Source organism: Trichosurus vulpecula, chromosome 7, assembly GCF_011100635.1.
Source record: "Trichosurus vulpecula isolate mTriVul1 chromosome 7, mTriVul1.pri, whole genome shotgun sequence".
NCBI classification, from domain to species: Eukaryota; Metazoa; Chordata; class Mammalia; order Diprotodontia; family Phalangeridae; genus Trichosurus; species Trichosurus vulpecula.
The window spans coordinates 269,839,853-269,856,799 of record NC_050579.1 but is presented as its reverse complement, the minus strand read 5'-3'; the positions used below and the strand labels follow the sequence as shown (position 1 = coordinate 269,856,799).

Genomic DNA, 16,947 nt, shown 5'->3' with positions numbered 1-16,947 from the left:
ATCCTATAGATCTTGGAAATCATAAAGGCCAACTCTTTCAGACTATAAATGAGGAAACTGAGTCCCAGAGAAATGAAGTAGCTTGCCCAAAGTCATACAGAAAAATTATGGAAGAATAGGGATTAGAGCTATACTCTTTTGAGTCTCAGCCCAGGTTTTTTGTCTCTATACCACATTGTCTTGTCCTCTTTCCAAATCCTCTGAGCTGTTTCCAATGACTACACCAGATTCTGAATAAAAGAAGTTTATTACAACAAAGAGATAGAGTAATATGTGAAAATGCCTCATTCATCATAGAACTGGGGTAGCTCCTTCCCCAGAATGATTTCCTGTTTGGTGCCAGCAGCTGTGATGGTGACCAAATAGATGACCCCTCCGCTGGAGCCATCCCTGCCCATGGCCAGAGCAATAGCTATAGAGAGATTTGAACAGGCAGGGAAGAGGCAGATTTATCGCTGTTCAAGACCCTCTTGTCTCTCTCTCTCCAGGGTATCCATCCCTTTGGGAGGTTTATCCCCTTATCTCTCCCTAAGGACCACTGTTCTCGTCCTAATTTTCCCCCTCCCCTTCCCCAAGGGATAGTTACCATTAGTAGCGAATTGTCGGCACTCCTCAGGGGACATGCCTGGTTTATAGGCGGCATCCACGTAGCCATAAATGTAGGTGCTCCCAGAGCCCCCTATAGCAAAAGGCTGTCGAGTCAGCATCCCTTCTATGGTCCCGTACACCTGAGATAAGGCAATCAAAACCTGAGATGATGATGATGACGATGATGATGATGACTAACATTTATGCAGCACGTAACATGTGCCAGGCGCTGTGCTGAGCACTTTACAATTGTTATCTTATTGGATCTTCACAACAACCTGGGCAAGTAGGTGGTATTATGCCCATTTAACAGATGGAGAAACTGAGGCAAAAGTGGTTAGGTCACTTGCCCAGGGTCACACCACTAGTTAATTTCTGAGGTCAGATTTGAACTCAGGTTTTCCTGACTACAGTTTTCCTGTTTTTTAGTCCCATAGGAGTCCCCTAAGTCTTAGATTCCCCACTTCAAGCCTCGTACTGAAACCACACATTAACTTACAGCAACAGTAGCTCTGGGCCTCATTGACAGGATGACTTGTGACCCCCCCCCCCCGGCTAATTATAGGGGAGGGTCTCACCTGGCCTCCTTGGTACGGATCCCAGCCAGCCACCATCAAATGGGCAGAAAGCTCTTCCCGATACTTGTAAGTGATATTCCTCACTATGTTTGCAGCAGACAGAACAAGGGGGGGTTCTTCTAGCTCCATCCTAGGGAGATTGACAGTCATTGTTCCCTGAAGTACCACACTCCTGCCCCTCTCTCAAATCCTCATAGACCCAGCATAAAAACTGACACCTATAATACTCCAAACTCCAATTTCACTACCCTTTTGATTTTTCACTATCCCCCCTTTGTTACCTGCTTCCTCCTCTCCACCTCAACACAAACTACAAGTTCCTTTGATGGGGGATAGAGTCCTTCTCATGGTGTCTAAAGAGGTCTATATCTTCCCCACCATGTCACCCACCCACTCACCCACCAGAGTCTCCCTACTCTGTGTGTGTTAAGTAGCAATGGGGTAGGGAAATATAATGAAGAGGGAGATATCTAGCTGCAGTAGTTTGGGTGGGGAGTATATGAAGAAGAGAATAAAAAAATCCCAAGACCATTCCTGACTCATACCCATGAAGCTCCAGCTGGTAGGTGGCCATGTCAGCTATGGCCTGGGCATCAGCAGCTGAACCAGACAGTGCGCAATAGATTCGTTGGTGCAGAGGGGCCAGCTTGTTAAACACTCGGTTCACCACAGCTTTTCTGAATGGTGTTGAAAGGAGATAAGGGAGAGGGTATTAAGGAAGAGACATGAGGAATAAAGGCCTGATTCTTATTTGCTCATCCCTTCTAGTTATGCTTTTCAATTACCCTGGAGTTCTCACTCTTAGCAAAGATATCCTCCACCACAGGATCTCTATTTCACTTAAGTATACCCTAATCTAGAGTCCTTATCCCTTTAAATTTCCTTCTACAGTTGGCTTCCAATTTCTTATAATACTAGCCTCTGGTTTGTTATTCATGTTGACCCCCATCTATTCCAAAACTAACTCCACAAAACTTCTTATGCCTGGGCTAGGCAACATGCCTATTTGGAGAGACCCTCTTAATCCCTGATCCTCCCCTGATACTTACCCTGCAGAAACTCGGGAATCAGAACCCACCACGACACCACCATCAAACTCCACTGCCATTATAGTTGTCTAGAGAAATGTAGACTTTTAGGGTGTTAAAGCTAAAAGAGACCTTTGCACTCTCTTCCTCATTTTACAGGTTACAGGAAACAGGTGCCCCAAAGTTGTTACAAGTTTGGCTGGTGGCAAAGCTGGAAGTGGAACCAAGGAATTGACTTCCAAAATCCTATTGTTTGTATTATGTGCCACTCCTTTATACGGCAGAGAGGAGGTATCTCAACCAAGCTAAGGGTCAGAGCGTTTCCCTAAACCAGGACCTTAGTGCCTAAGTCTTAGATTTCCCCCAAGTGATATCTTTCCCTACCATAGGGAAAAGGATATTGGGAAAATCCCAGGGACCACTTCTTACCTTTTTGGTGAGGGAAGGATGTGATATGTGGGACTGAGGGAAGATTGTGGGCACCTTTCCAGGCCTGGCTGCTCCCATATTGAAGTGACCTCCAGTGTAAAAAGTTGGAATGTGCGATTTTTTGTATCTAGGTATAGTACAGTACTATAAGGGGCTTACCGTGGATTTGTTAAATGGGAATTGTAGCTTGGCTCCCCCCAATAAGTTTAGATGATTTTTATGGTAAGTTCTCAGGATGGTGAAGTGACGGTTGGGTATTTAGGAACTAGGCCATGAGGACACTTTTTTTTTTTTTTTAACCGAAGAGATGTAGTTAAGCAGATTTTGATAAGAAGGAAAACAGATTTCTCTGGTAGCCAGAGGAGAAATCTTGAGTTCCCAAAAAGCTGGAGTCTATGGTCTGAACCTACTTAGAACATAATACTTTTATGCTCAATTGGTTCATAAATATCCATTATTACTATCCTTGCTGCCTGAAGTAAAAAATCACTATGTGTCTATTCCAGAAGACTGTCCTAATGACTTATTGTGACTTACTAAAACCAGACCACTCACTATCCACAAGATGGCTATAATTTGCCTTCCTAGCCTTATCTAATACTATTGTCCCTTAATACTTTATTCTTTAGCCACACATTTACCAGTTGTCCATCATGATTCAGAGGCCCTGAGTCCAATCTTAGGCCTGCTACTAAATAGTTGTATGATCTTGGTCTGATCATTTCAACTCTTTGATCCTCAGTCTCCCCAACTATAAATAAGGGATTCCTCTCTAAAGTCCCTTCTGATCCTACGACCTGCACTTTCTTATCTCAATGCCTTTGTTCATGTCTTTTGGTATAACTGTAATGCCTTCTCTTTCCCTCCATTTAAATCCTACTCATTTTCTTGATCTAACTCAATGAAAGTCATTTCCTCCAAAAATTTTTTTTATGGGATCACCTCATTCCCTTCTCTGAACTGCAGTTCCTGTGTAGATGTTGTATAGTATTATCCCCATTAGACTGCAAGCTCCCCAATGGCAGTGACCATGTTTGACTTTCTTCATCACTTCACCCGGTGCGCCAGGGTCTGTACAGGGCTGATTAAATGTCTGCTGAATTAAATCGATCAGGAGGAGTGATGAGGCCACCCCACATTCCTTGGTCCTTGGTGTGCTACAGAGCTGTGCCTACCTCAATCCTTGAGTCATGGCAGTGAGTACAGGTCATCTGTCTGCTTGCTGCCACTCTATTTCCTCCTCCCGATCTTCCTTAGGCAATCAGCTTATGGGCTAAGTCCCCAAAGAAGGCTCGTGTGGTGTGATTAGCATGGTCACACCAGAACCAAGGATGAAGATTACCTGGGGCACCACCAGACCAGGGGTACTCTCCCACTTGCCCCTGTAGCTATCCCTCTCCCCATGAGTACTTCTGGAAGCAGTCTATGTCATGAATTGATCGTTCTTAAAAAATTCTTTTCCATCACTCCAAGTTTTCACTCAGCCAGTTCCCATAGCCCAAGTGACCACGGGGTTCCTTCCTGGAGTCTGCCTTCTTTTTCTTCCCCCAAATCCCCTAACCCACTCCTGCCAAGTTTCCCCAAGGGAAGCGAAAGCGAAAGGGCTTGGACGTCGCTTCTACCTCAGCCTCATACCTCGCGGAATGTGGACGCCTCTCTTGGGCCTCCTCCGGCAACCTTTAGAGTTTATTCGCACTCCACTACCCTAGACTGCCTCTTCCAAAGTGAGACTTTTCCTCCTATCGTGGGCTGACTGGGGAAGGCTGGCGAAGGGTTGCTTCCACGGGTATTCTCCGGCTCAGTCTGCGATGCCGGGCTTCCAAAGTCGTACCCCCTCTCCATCCCTCTTTGCTGTCCCTCGAGCCTCTTACCCCGGTATGGACTTCTCCGATTCCGGGAAGGTCCCCAAAATAAGAGCTCTCCCGCATCCTGCCGGCACTCCTCTCCGCACCGGGCAGCGCTTTCTGACCAAGGATAGAGCGCCAGCCCCGCCCCTCTCCTTGCTCCGCTTCCCTCCAGGGAGCGCCTCCGTAGTACTGGGCTGCAGTCCAGTCCAGCTCCTAACCTGTTTAAGGCTGATCTGCTCGGTGACGGGTGACGCTCCAGCCGGTGCGAGTGCCGGTTGGAGGGAGTGATTGAGGTTGTGGTTGGAGGGGTGGGGCTAGGGGAGGAGCAAGGCGGCTTCCTTTCCCCATTTTTTTCAAGTCTCAGACCCGGGGCTGGAATTCCCCAGGTGCGGCAGTCTTGGCTGCGGCGAATTAAACCAACCGCGGTAGCTTTCGGTTTCTTTTCCTGGAAAAGGCTCCGCTTCTCGCCACTGAGCAGCCTGGCACATTTCGCTGCCTGAGATTATCTGAGACTGGCGGCGGCCCGCCCCTTCCTCTACTCCTAGCCCTGTCCAAGGGCCAGCTCCGGATACAAGAACCAGTAGCCCCTGACCCAGATCGTTAGCCAAAGGGCGGAGAGACACAGAGGAAACCGGATCAGGACCCCGGACAGCGCCCCGAGCATGGCTGGCTCAGGGTCTCCCGGGTTGCTCCAAAGCTCCCTAATCCCTTCTGGGGGTCTGTGCGCGCCGCTGCTGTTGGTGCTCATGGACTGGGCGCTGCTCCGTCCGGCGCTGCCTCAGCTCCTGCTCTTCCTCCTGCCCACTGGGCCTCCGCTGCTCCGGCTCTGGGTGGTCGGCCTGGGCCGTTGGGGGACGTTGTGGCTGGGGGTGCATTGGACCACTAACCGGGTCGGAGCTAAAAGCTGGAGGACTACGCTGGGGCCCCTGACGGCAGCGCTGGGGCTGGCGCTGCCCGGCCTCGCCTCGCTCAGGGCTCTGGGAGAGAGGCAAGCTCCGAGGGGTGCAGGCGGGGCCGGGCTGCTGCACTGGGGGAGCCGGCTCGACGCTTTCGCTCTCAGCTATGCCGTGGCTCTGCCGGCGCTTGTCCTGTGGCAGAAACTTGGAAATCTTTGGGTGCCAGGGAGTTCCACGGGCTCGGGGTCCATCCTGCACCGGCTGCTGGGCTTCCTGGGCCCAGAACTGCGTCGCTTCCCACTAGTGATGTTCTTCATCCTGTTGTCCTGTGTAGGTGAGGAGAGGGAGGATGCAAGGGACTGGGCAAATTTGGGAGAATTGAAGATTATGGACGGTGAGTCAGGGGGACACGAGAGAGGTTCAGAGGCAGAACTTCATGCTCAGAACGTCTGACTCCAAATCTAGTGGTCTTGCCTTAACACCACAACTGCCTAGAAGTCGGGAGACCTGTGTGTAAGCTGTAGGACTTTGGGAAATTCCTCTTATCTCTCTGGGCTTCTGTCTCAAATGTGGGGTTGGACTGTGTAATCTCATAGGGACCTAACATAGGAGGTCTAACATCCTATGATTTGTGGAAATAGTGAGAGGATTGGGGTGTAACTGTGTGATAAAGGTGACTCTTCAGATGAGGGGATTGTCTATCTCTGTACCAGGGAAGATGGGGTGTATTTCAGGTGGAAGTCCTCAACCCTGATATAGTAAACCTCCAAGAAGCATCTATTAACTGATTGTCACTTTCTCCCTCCCTTATGCTACCTCATCACCTCCAGGAGAGATGGCTATCCCATTCTTTACTGGTCGCCTCACAGACTGGATCCTGCAGGATGAAGCAGCGGCTGTCTTCACCCGAAACATCGCTTTGATGTCGATCCTCACTCTAGCCAGGTGTGGAAACTGGGCTTGGAAACTCAGAGAATGGGGAACCAGGAAAGTGAGGAAGTTGGAAGTTAGGGCTGCACTCTGGGCAGGTTGATACAGCAGAAGACTCCTTCACCCCCAAATATTAAGCCTTCTAGTAATCCTCCTCCCTTCCTCTCATTTCTTCCCAGTGCTTTGTTAGAATTCTTTGGTGATGGAATTTATAATTACACAATGGGCCGGGCCCACAGCAACCTTCAGGGACAAGTTTTCCGGGCTGTGCTTTCCCAGGAGACTGACTTTTTTCAACAGAATCAAACAGGTGAGTCCTTGTACCCTCACACAAGTTATTCTTATACTCCTTTCTCCCTGTTCCCTTACAAAAAAAGCAACATATATCTATTAAGCACCAACTTTACTCAGAGAACTATGCTGGGCACTAGAGGAGATCAAAAATTTAGGTAAGACCCAGTCACTACCCTTCTGGACTTTATTGTCTAATAGGGTGAAAAGGGGCCACTTGCTACAGCAATTTGAATGTGAGATCTGTGTGAGTTCAAGGAGCTTTACAATGAGGAGGTTTGATCAGCTGCCCCCAATATTTGGCCTGAAAGGCCTCCCCAATCAAAGATCATGTGGTAATTCAGGGGTCCACACCAAGGAACAAAGACTTCTGTCTCCAAGGGACATATATCAAAGAATAGTCTATAAAACTGGATGAAACCTGATGATTGCTGGAGACAGGAGCAGCGCTGTGGTCCTCTAAAGGAAAGGCAACATAGCATAGTGGATACAGTCCTGGGCTGGAGGAAGATTTGGGTTTCGATCCAGCATTAGGCACTTACTGGCTGCATGACCCTGGGCAAGTGTTTCAACTTTTATTTCTTCATCTGTAAAAAGAGAGAGTTGGACTTGCTGCCCTCTCAGGTCATTGGTGTCCAAATTGGGCTGGTGTTGTGGCAGCTTCAAATATGGCTTCCCAGCTTCCCCTTTTTGTATGGGAAAAGACCCTTCTCTAATGCATGTTAAAAATGACTCTTTTGGGTGGGGGCAGAGGTTCTGACATGGGAAATGATGGGGAGCAAGGTGTTATCTGTAATCTTTGCTTCCAAATTTCTGCTTTTAAATTTTCAAGTGCAATAGCTGATTGAAAGTGAGGGTTTAGGTAGAATATAGAATTAAAGTGGTTCTGAATCTACTCTTGGCTAACAGAGGGAGATGATGGAGGATCTGATCCATGATATCAGTTGCTATGGGGCAGGGTCCTTTGAACCCAGGTGTATACTGTCATATTTCAGAAGATGGAGGAGACTGTTTTGACTGGTTAGAAAGGTGAAAGCAAAAAAAAATTGTAAGAAGTAAGGACTGAGATTACCTAGGTATATGGGATAGTTTGTCAGTAAATATTTATTAAACACCTACTATGTGCTAGGTGGGACAGCTAAATGGTGCAGTGGATGGAGTGCCAGGCCTGGAGTCAGGAAGATCTGAGTTCAAATCCAACCTGAGACACTTACCAACTGTGTGACCCTGACTTATCTCTGTTTGCCTCAATTTATTCATCCCTAAAATGAGCTGAAGAAGGAAGTAGCAAACCACTGCAGTAACTTGCCAAGAAAACCCCAAATGGGCTGACAAAGAGTTGTACAGGACTAATCAACAAAGCAACAACAGTGATATGCTAGGTACGGCGCTAAGCACTATGGATACAAAAAAGGGAAAGAATGGCTCCTGCCCTGAGGGGGATTATAATTTAATGAAGGAAGCTAACATCCGAAAGGAAGCTGAATTGCAGTGGGAGAAGAGGGGTGGTACCCAGCTTAGGGGCATGATGGGGAAAGCCAGAAAAGTGAAATGCAGCTGGGATGGAAATGAAGAGGTGGCTGGTGGGCACCCTCCTTAAATGGAGACTCTCAGATGGAGAAAGGGGACCCAGGGGCAGAGGGTGCTGTTGCAGCGTGAGTTCCAGGGCTGAAGTGATTTTGCAGGATAAAGAGGTTCCCAGTGACGGAGATGTCCAGGGGAGTGCATCTGGGTGGAATAGTAGAAGAGTAATATGGTTAAGGGTATTCCCATGGAGCTCTGCCTCTAAGGTGCCTGGCCATTGGGAGGAGAAGGACTTTAGGTCTTTTTTCCAACTGAAAATCAAAGGTTCTTTGATGAAGGAACATATAACTTTTCTCCTAAAGATTCTACATATGAATGCTAGCTCAGATTCCATAGGGGAGGAGGAAATAAAACTCCAATTCTGTGTGTGTGTGTGTGTGTGTGTGTGTGTGTGTGTGTGTGTGTGTGGTGTGTGTGTGGTGTGTGTGTGTGGTGTGTGTGTGTGTGTGTGTGGTGTGTGTGTATGTGTGTGGTGTGTGTATGTGTGTGGTGTGTGTGTATGTGTGTGGTGTGTGTGTGTATGTGTGTGGTGTGTGTGTGTATGTGTGGTGTGTGTGTGTATGTGTGTGTGTACACCCTCACGTGCCCTTGGTGCACTCACGTGAAGCCTTCATTATTAATCTATGTATAAATGTGCATATGTATTTATGTTTTCTGGCAACAGTGTCAATTACTCTCTGTTCCTGAGAGTAAGGGTGCAGCTTGAAGCTACAAAATTCTAAGAAGCAAGCATGTTCCTATTCATAGTGTAAGAAAGGTCAGAAGCAGACACTGAGGTGAATCGTGTCCATCGTAGTTTAAGGGGCCCTATAGCATCTAAGGAACAGAACACTAATACACTAGCTACAGTATGCACTATCAGATGATAAGCATAATAGAAAGCTATGGAGAATTGCAATCTGAGGGATAAGAGAAAATCAAGGTGGGCTTCTTGGGGGCGGTTGCACTGCAGTTGAGCTTGCAGGAATGTATAGGGATTCATAGGCAAACACGGGGAAAGAGGACATTTCAGGCATAAGGAACAAAGGCATGTCAGCATGAGAGCACAGTTTATGAGAACAGGGAGCACAGATTGTATAGAAGAGAGTATTACGAAGTGAGTGAAAGAGTAGGGTGAATTGGGGAGGACCTTGATGACAGAAAGGAGGAATATGAAAATGGTTTAGTAGACAATAGGCAACTTCTGAAAACTCATGCAGAGAAGTTGACTTGATAAAGTCTATGCACAAGAATGATTCTTCTGGCAGCAGTATGAAGGATAGACTGGGGAGAGAAGAACTTAGGGGCGAAGAACCTCCTGCAATAGTCCAAGTGGTGGAAATTAGGGGAAAGGTCTGTCCCAGGGTGGTGGCAGTATGAATGGAACTCCCACACTCCTATCTCTCCTTATGCCTTTCATACAAACCCTATGTAGTACTCATCTTATTTTCTTTGGCCTTTTAAGCCAAAGATCAGAAAGGACACACTAGTATGTATCTTATCTACACAAAAATGTTAATCCTAGACTCCCTTTTTTCTCAGAACCAGAGGGATTTGCCTCCTAATACTCTTGCTGTGCCCCCATATAGTCTCAATAACTTGGTCCTCTGGCTCCATGACTGCCCAACAAGCATCACTAGATCCCCAAGGAGAACTTTGCAGCTGTGATCCTGCTCCAACATCCACCCTCTACACCCCTCTCCAATCTTCTTGGAGATAAGCCCTTTAGGGGCCCTTAGACTGTGGCAGAACTGAGCCCCTACCCTCATTCCAAAATTTTCCCAGACATTTTCCCATCTTCCTCAGCCTCTCTTCATGTTTCCATTTCCCCTCACAACTACTCCAGACCCTCACCTTTTGCCAGACTCTCAACTTTCCTTCCTCCTCCTTAGGTGCTATCACTTCTCGGGTGTCAGAGGACACAGCCATAATGAGTGAGTCTCTGAGTGAGAGGCTAAGCCTGCTCTTGTGGTACTTGTTTCGAGGACTGTGTCTGCTGGGAATTATGCTCTGGGGGTCTCCAACCCTCACCCTGGTCACACTGATTGCTTTGCCTGTACTCTTCTTCGTGCCCAAGGAGCTGGGCAAGTGGCACCAGGTAAGTCCAGGGAACCTCTCTTCTCCAGCATCTCTCCCCAACTCTGGCTTTATTTTTATAAGCCCCATTCTGTTCTTTACACTTAGGTTTGACAAGCTTAGTTCTTCTGGACCTCCTTTATCCCCTGTACTGAAAAAGACTATAGGGTTTACAGTCTTGGCCCTGTGGCCCTGATGATTTTCTTGCCTGAACTCTGGCCCTTTTCCACCATGGCTTCTGTCTCTAGGTCATTCTCTAGCCATTTTCTTCACCATGTTCCCTTATTAGACCAATTTTCTATAGTCCTTTCTAGGATACTCTTTCCCTTTCACTCTATTCTTCTCTCTTCTCTCAATACACAAATTCTGGAATCCCTATGTTCCTATTGTTTCTAAGGGGATTGGTGTATCCCTTCCTTCTGCTTTCACTCTTCCCCTGTGTCCTTGTATTCCTTGACTCTGGTACTAGTGTCTCTATTCCCTTACATCAGAGAACAACAAAAGGACAGTAGAAATGCCAATAACAATGGTGATGGTATTTTCTAACATAGTTAAAAACAGATTTCTAACACAGTGCTTCAGCATTCATAAAGCACTTTACATATGTTATCTTATTTGTTGCTCACAATATCCCTGGGAGGTAGGAGCCATTATTATCTTCACTTTGTAGATGAAGAAACTGAGGCTGGCAGAGGTTAAGTGATTTGCCCTGGGGACACACAGCTGGTGCCTGAAGGATAATTTAAACTCAGGTCTCCTTAGCTCCAAAATCACTTCTCTATCTACTGTACCAACTAGCAGGTCATGTAATAGTATTCTTAATGACATCCACAGTGTACTTTACAGATTACAAACCTCTTTTATTACCCAGCTAGGAGTTAGCTTGTGAAAGTGTTATATCTATTTTTCAGATAATGAAAGTGAAGATCAGAGAACATAAATGACTTCTCAGGTCCCATGGCTAACCAGCTGTTTATGCTGGAGCTTACACTGGAATTCATACTTCCTAACTCCCCTAGCGTTGCTCTTGGCACTGTCTTCCTACACTGCCTGCCTTCCATAGCAGGGCTGTGGGGCAATGTCCAGCTATCCCCTGACATTGTCCTCTTCTATGGACTGGGGACATAGGGAATAGTCGGACCCACAGGAACACCTTTCCTGTTCTTTCACGCCATCAATCTCTATACAATCATATGAAAATGTACCAAGAAAATCCTCTCTGCACAACACTGTGCTACTACCCTCTGTCTCCACAGTCCCTGGCAGTCCAAGTGCAGACATCCCTAGCAGACTCGAGCCAGGTGGCTGTGGAGGCACTGTCTGCTATGCCCACAGTCAGAAGCTTTGCCAATGAGGAAGGAGAGGCACAGAGGTTTGCCAATCAGCTACAGAAGACACAGAAACTTAACCAGAAGGAGGCACTGGCCTATACTGTCAACATGTGGGCCACGAATGTAAGTACCTGGGGATAGAGTGCCTACTTCCTAGCCTAAGATTTCTAGACCCCAGGCCCCATCCAGGGACTCCAGGGCCAAATTTCCCATTTTAGGACCCTGAGGTAGAACTCCCATTCTCATGATTGGCCTCATAGTTTTCCCCTTATTTGAGATTCTAGATAGTTGCCTTCATCAAGGGCATTACCTCCTTTACAGGGAGATAACTTGTCTTTCTACTCTGGGGTCTTTTTTCCCAGTTCCCTTGGGGTGCCATGAGGTCCCTGAATTTTGCCTCTCCCTTTCTTGGGGCCTCTTAGGCACCAGGGTGCATGGAGCGGGGGCCCTTGGGGATAAGAGAACATTTTTTTTTGTTTAATGGGCATGGATAGCCTGAGGTCAGAGAGGGTCCTTAGTTCCTTCCCTAGACCTCATACCTGTTCTTGTATGATACCTGATGTCAATGCTTATAGATATAGATATGCTTATAGTCCTCTGCTACCCCCAACTTGTACTCTCTGATCTATCCCCAGTTCTTAGGACTCCTGCTGAAGGTGGGAATTCTGTACATGGGGGGAAAGATGGTGACCAACGGGGATGTGAGTGGAGGAGACCTTGTTAACTTTGTTCTTTACCAGATCCAGTTTACCACTGCTGTTGAGGTGAGACCCCCATTGACCATTGCTTCTTATTCCTCCTCTCTCATCATTTTCAGCATCCTCTTTCTAGCTCTCCTGTCAGATATCCCACTCAACACATGGTATCCCCTCACCCTCCTCATAGCTCATCCCTCTTCCTTCAGGTGTTGCTCTCCACCATTCCCAGTGTACAGAAGGCTGTGGGATCCTCAGAGAAGATCTTTGAGTACTTAGACCGTATACCCCAATGTCCTTCCAATGGTCCCTTGGCACCTCCTACCCTGTGTGGCCTTGTAGAGTTCCAAGATGTATTCTTTGCTTACCCCAGCCGGCCAGATGTCATGGTCCTACAGGTAACATGTTCTCCCTCTCACACTCCTCTTCTTCCAGTTCCTAGCCTATCAGATGCCCTCTGGGATATTACCCTTCCTCAACTCATCCCTCCTTTTCCCTGGGCTGGATGAGTGAGACACTTTTGCTTCAGGTACCAACTTAACCTGCCCCCAATCTTTCCACATGAGGAAGAGAAAGGATCAAAGAGAACCTACATACAGTGTCATCCCAAACTCACAAAGCAGCTTGGGTGTCTCAAGGGAGCTATAAAAAAACCTCTCTCAGAGGTGTCCCCACTTTCCCCCTATTCTGGCATCCAGGACTGAGATCCTGTTTTTTCTCTCAACTTTCTTCTATTCTCCCTTTTCTTTTCTCCTTCCTTTTGTGCAGGAATTACACTGGCCCTCTGTGATATGAGGATGCCCCTGAATATATGTATGTATGTTTGCATAGGTGGTGGTGGTGTGTATGTACTTGCTTGACCAGGGGATAGGCTCTCTCTACCTCTCTCCTGATGCCTTCCCTTTCTTGTTCCTCTAGGGAGTAACATTCAGTTTGTACCCTGGCGAGGTGACAGCCCTAGTGGGGCCCAATGGGGCTGGGAAGAGCTCAGTGGCTGCATTGCTGCAGAATCTTTATCAGCCTACAAAGGGACAGCTGCTGCTGGATGGAAAGCCACTGTTCCAATACCAGCATCGATACCTGCACTCACAGGTGAGGATGGAGGACAACCTGGGTCAGAATATCCTTGGGAGAATAGGTCAATGAAGGAATGAAGAGGAGAAAGAAGGACAGGCAGAATTCCTGGTCCTAGCCCAGAAGCATCCTTGTTGGTGGGTGTGGTAGAGATGAGGAATTTATCATGTGGAATGGAAATGCCCAAGCCTTGATCTGAGCTCCCTCTCCTCCTCCCTTTACCTTCCCTGGCTCATCCCAGGTGGCTGCAGTGTCACAAGAGCCACAGCTGTTTGGTCGGAATCTATGTGAAAACATAGCCTATGGGCTGGGCTGGAAGCCAGAGCTGGAAGAGATCATGAAGGCTGCCAGGGAGGCTGGAGCTCACAGTTTCATCTCTCAGTTGCCCCAGGGCTACTACACAGGTACCATGAATATTCACTCACCAAGCAGACAAATCCCTTCACCACCAACACCTGGCTCAATCCATTTCATGTTTAACTCAGCCATATACCAGAGACAGGCAAGGAATGAATGAATCAATGAAGATGCATTTAGTCAATCCCCGAGGAAGGGAACAAGGAAGAGAGAACAATCATTTACTAAGCGCCTACTATGCGTCAGGCTCTGTGCTATGTGCTTTACAAATGCTACTTTATGTGATCTTCACAACAACTCTGGGAGGTAGGTGTATTTATCATCTTCATTCTTGCTAGTGAGGTCGCATAGCTAGTTAAGTGTCTGAGGCCTTACCTGGACTCTGGTCTTCCCATCTCTATGCCTTGCCTCTACCCATCATGCTCCTTAGCTGCCTCAAAAGTATAAATGTGTAAATCCAGTCTCAGACACTTGCTAGCTGTGTGACACTGGACAAGTCACTTAACCTCTCTTTGCCTCAGTTTACTCATTTGTAAAGTGGGCATAATAACAGCACCGCCCTCCCAGAGTTGCTGGGAGACCAAACGCAATAATAACTGTAAAGGGCTTAGCATAGTGCCTGGCACATAGTACGAGCTATATAAACATTACCTATTATTATTGTGTGCTGACTGTGTACCAAGCACTGTGCTAAGAGCTGGGGATACAAATCCCAAGGCAAGAAAGTCCCTGCCCTCAACCAGCTTACATTCTAGTAAAGGAAGGCAACACACATAGGTGAGCAGCAGACAAAGAAAAGACTCCTATCCTGTAGAATCATCGGGATGATGAGTGATCCATAGGACAGTCCTTTTTAGAAGCAATGGTACCATTGATATGATGACTGTGCCGAAAGCAAGAGGTGGAAAGGGAAAGCGAGTGTATGGGTGTAGCGGCAGGGGCCACAGTGGGATATCCATGTGGATGAGGGGATGCCCTACGGAACATGGTTTGTGGCTGACTAGACAGAGTGGGCTAGGTGAGTTCGCTCCCACTGGTTCAGGAGCCTAGACAGTTCCAACTTCTGCCTCCTAGGGCAGGAGTTACAAAGATGGGTGGATAAAGGCTTTTGGAATCTCATTCCTTGGTTTCCATGGACTCTCAGAGAATGTCTACCATCCCACTACTGTGTTGAGGAACTATCTCAGCTAGTCCAAGGGAGAAAGCATATATTTTTGTGTGACTACAATGGTCCTGCTCTCAATGCATCTGGTTCTCTCTTCAGATATAGGAGAGTCTGGGAGCCGGTTGTCAGGTGGTCAGCAGCAGGCAGTGGCCCTGGCTCGGGCTCTGATCCGGAACCCCCGGGTTCTCATCTTAGATGATGCTACCAGTGCCCTGGATACAGACAACCAGTTAAGGGTGAGACAGCAACCTCTCAAACTCTCCTAACTCCCAAATCATTAAAGCTGAAGGCAACTCTAATTCCTTCCTCGTGCACCCAGAGAATTTTCTGTTTGAGAAAGCCAAAACTATACAAATCTTCTAGATAAAATCCTTAAATTTAACTTCTCCTTGTTTTCCCTCATTGCCATCATCATCACCATTAGCACCACCCAAAAAACACCTTGATTAAATACAGAACTATGCCTAGGAATGTGCTGGGTCTATCCTTCTTTCCCTAGAGCTCCTAGGATTCTTACAGTCAGTTCTTTGGGATGTCACTGTGGGTGAGACAGTTAATGCCAATGACATCAATGCTATGGTCTGCGCGTGAGGCTTACTAACAGCATCTGTGCTTTCTTCCTACAGGTTGAGCAGCTAGTGTATGAGGCTCCCAGGAGGGCCTCTCAGGCGGTGCTACTCATCACCCAACGTCTCAGCTCTGTGGAAAGGGCTGATCATATACTCTTCCTGGAGGAGGGGGTCATTCAAGAGAGTGGGACCCATAGGCAGCTCATGGAGCAAAGGGGCCGATACTGGACCATGGTGGAGGCCACAGGAGGGAACTCAGCTCCTCAGGACTGAGGGACATACTTGAATCCCCTTTATGGGGGAAGCCGCAGCTCTTCTCTCATCTCCTGAAAATGGAAAGAGAGAGGAAGAGTTTCTTACTCTTTTTACCACGCGATATGATTTAGCAGTTCCAAAAAGGGTTTCCACACCACAATTATACTCCTACTAATTATATTCCCATCATCAACATTAATTACTTTGGTTTAAGGTTTTCTACTTCACATTCCTCTTTTAAATCGCAAATACTAGTGTAGGGGAAGACAATGAAGACTTTAATGGGAACAACCTAGTGGGAATTCATTCATTCTTTCAATAAGCACTTATTAAGCATCAACTTTGTGCCAGCACTATTCTAGGCACTGAAGACAGATATGAAGAGCTGAAGGCAGAAACAAAACACTCCCTGGCTCCAAGGAGGTTATCTTTTATTACTGCCTAGTTTTAGAGCTTACAAAGGATAAATAAGAACAGTAGTTATCAGTCATATTTTATAGAGCCAGAGTTCAAGGTCTTTGAGTTGAAAGGGAATGGAAAATGAGGAAAAAAGTTACCAGAGAGGTTGACTGGGGTGTCTCCACATACAAAGTGATGATAGGGGCATTGGAGGATCAATTCTCTACTCGACTGACACAGAAGGACTGTGGAAACCCTTGATGCTGAGAATAAATTCTCTATTTTCTTAAGTTTTGTGTTTCCTCTGTTTTTCCAGTTGCAATAGCTCAGGATGTGCACAGCTCTTCTCCTAGATGCCATGCCAACTAAGTACTGGAATCTGCCAAACTCACCTTTTCTAGTCGTCTTACCCCTGGTCTCCTAAACGAATATGGCTAGAAGTATACAGTTCGAGTCAGAAGAGTTAGGGGTTCAAATTTTTGTTATTTGCCAGGTGTGGAACATTGGGCAAGTCATTTAGACTCTTTGAGCCCCCTTCCTCTCTTTCATTTCTTTCTTTTTTAAAAAAAATTATTTCATATTTTTAGTTTTCAGCATTGATTTCCACAAGGTTTTGAATTACAAATTTTCTCCCCATTCCTACCCTCCCCCCACTCCAAGATGGCATATATTCTGTTGCCCCATTCCCCAGTCAGCCCTCCTTTCTGTCACCCCACTCCCCCCCATCCCTTTTTCCTTTGCTTTCTTGTAGGGCATGTTAAACCTGAAAGTTTGGTTGAAGGAGGCAAACAAGCTAGGTTATAGAAAAATCCATGTTGTTTATTATTTTCCCTTAAAGCATAGCTAAGCTAGCTTACTTGTACGTACAAGGAGTCA

At 46.9% G+C, this 16,947-nt stretch overlaps 2 protein-coding genes across 3 annotated transcripts; one reads left to right on the top strand and one right to left on the bottom strand.

The window, feature by feature from the left end:
* Positions 1-228: 228 nt before the first annotated feature.
* On the bottom strand, positions 229-4,581 carry PSMB9 (proteasome 20S subunit beta 9). 2 transcript variants are annotated; one of them, XM_036769141.1, is made up of 6 exons: positions 4,495-4,581; positions 2,216-2,298; positions 1,712-1,843; positions 1,167-1,296; positions 587-728; positions 229-412 (listed from the first exon to the last, which is right to left on the bottom strand). In XM_036769141.1, the coding sequence occupies exons 2-6, from the start codon at positions 2,272-2,274 to the stop codon at positions 285-287; spliced, it is 591 nt and encodes a 196-aa protein (XP_036625036.1). In that variant the 5' UTR covers positions 2,275-2,298; positions 4,495-4,581; the 3' UTR covers positions 229-284. The 2 variants fall into 2 exon arrangements, with proteins under 2 accessions (XP_036625036.1, XP_036625038.1); XM_036769143.1 differs by lacking the exon at positions 2,216-2,298 and having other exon boundaries at positions 4,495-4,578.
* Positions 4,582-4,832: 251 nt separating this feature from the next.
* Positions 4,833-16,361, top strand: TAP1 (transporter 1, ATP binding cassette subfamily B member). Its single transcript, XM_036768587.1, has 11 exons — positions 4,833-5,700; positions 6,197-6,311; positions 6,476-6,606; positions 10,043-10,248; positions 11,483-11,680; positions 12,193-12,321; positions 12,462-12,650; positions 13,171-13,344; positions 13,568-13,730; positions 14,948-15,084; positions 15,475-16,361. The coding sequence occupies exons 1-11, from the start codon at positions 5,133-5,135 to the stop codon at positions 15,688-15,690; spliced, it is 2,226 nt and encodes a 741-aa protein (XP_036624482.1). The 5' UTR covers positions 4,833-5,132; the 3' UTR covers positions 15,691-16,361.
* The last annotated feature ends 586 nt before the right edge of the window (positions 16,362-16,947 follow it).

What these genes read in the sequence shown, in the direction of transcription:
- PSMB9 (XM_036769141.1), bottom strand. Translation starts at nt 2,274, where the DNA reads ATGGCAGTGGAGTTTGATGGTGGTGTCGTGGTGGGTTCTGATTCCCGA. An exon ending in GATTCCCGAGTTTCTGCAGG is followed by an intron (nt 1,844 to 2,215) that starts GTAAGTATCAGG and finishes AACACCATTCAG; the next exon opens with AAAAGCTGTGGTGAACCGAG. An exon ending in ATCCGTACCAAGGAGGCCAG is followed by an intron (nt 729 to 1,166) that starts GTGAGACCCTCC and finishes GCCTTATCTCAG; the next exon opens with GTGTACGGGACCATAGAAGG.
- TAP1 (XM_036768587.1), top strand. Translation starts at nt 5,133, where the DNA reads ATGGCTGGCTCAGGGTCTCCCGGGTTGCTCCAAAGCTCCCTAATCCCT. An exon ending in TTTTCAACAGAATCAAACAG is followed by an intron (nt 6,607 to 10,042) that starts GTGAGTCCTTGT and finishes CCTCCTCCTTAG; the next exon opens with GTGCTATCACTTCTCGGGTG. An exon ending in AGTTTACCACTGCTGTTGAG is followed by an intron (nt 12,322 to 12,461) that starts GTGAGACCCCCA and finishes CTCTTCCTTCAG; the next exon opens with GTGTTGCTCTCCACCATTCC.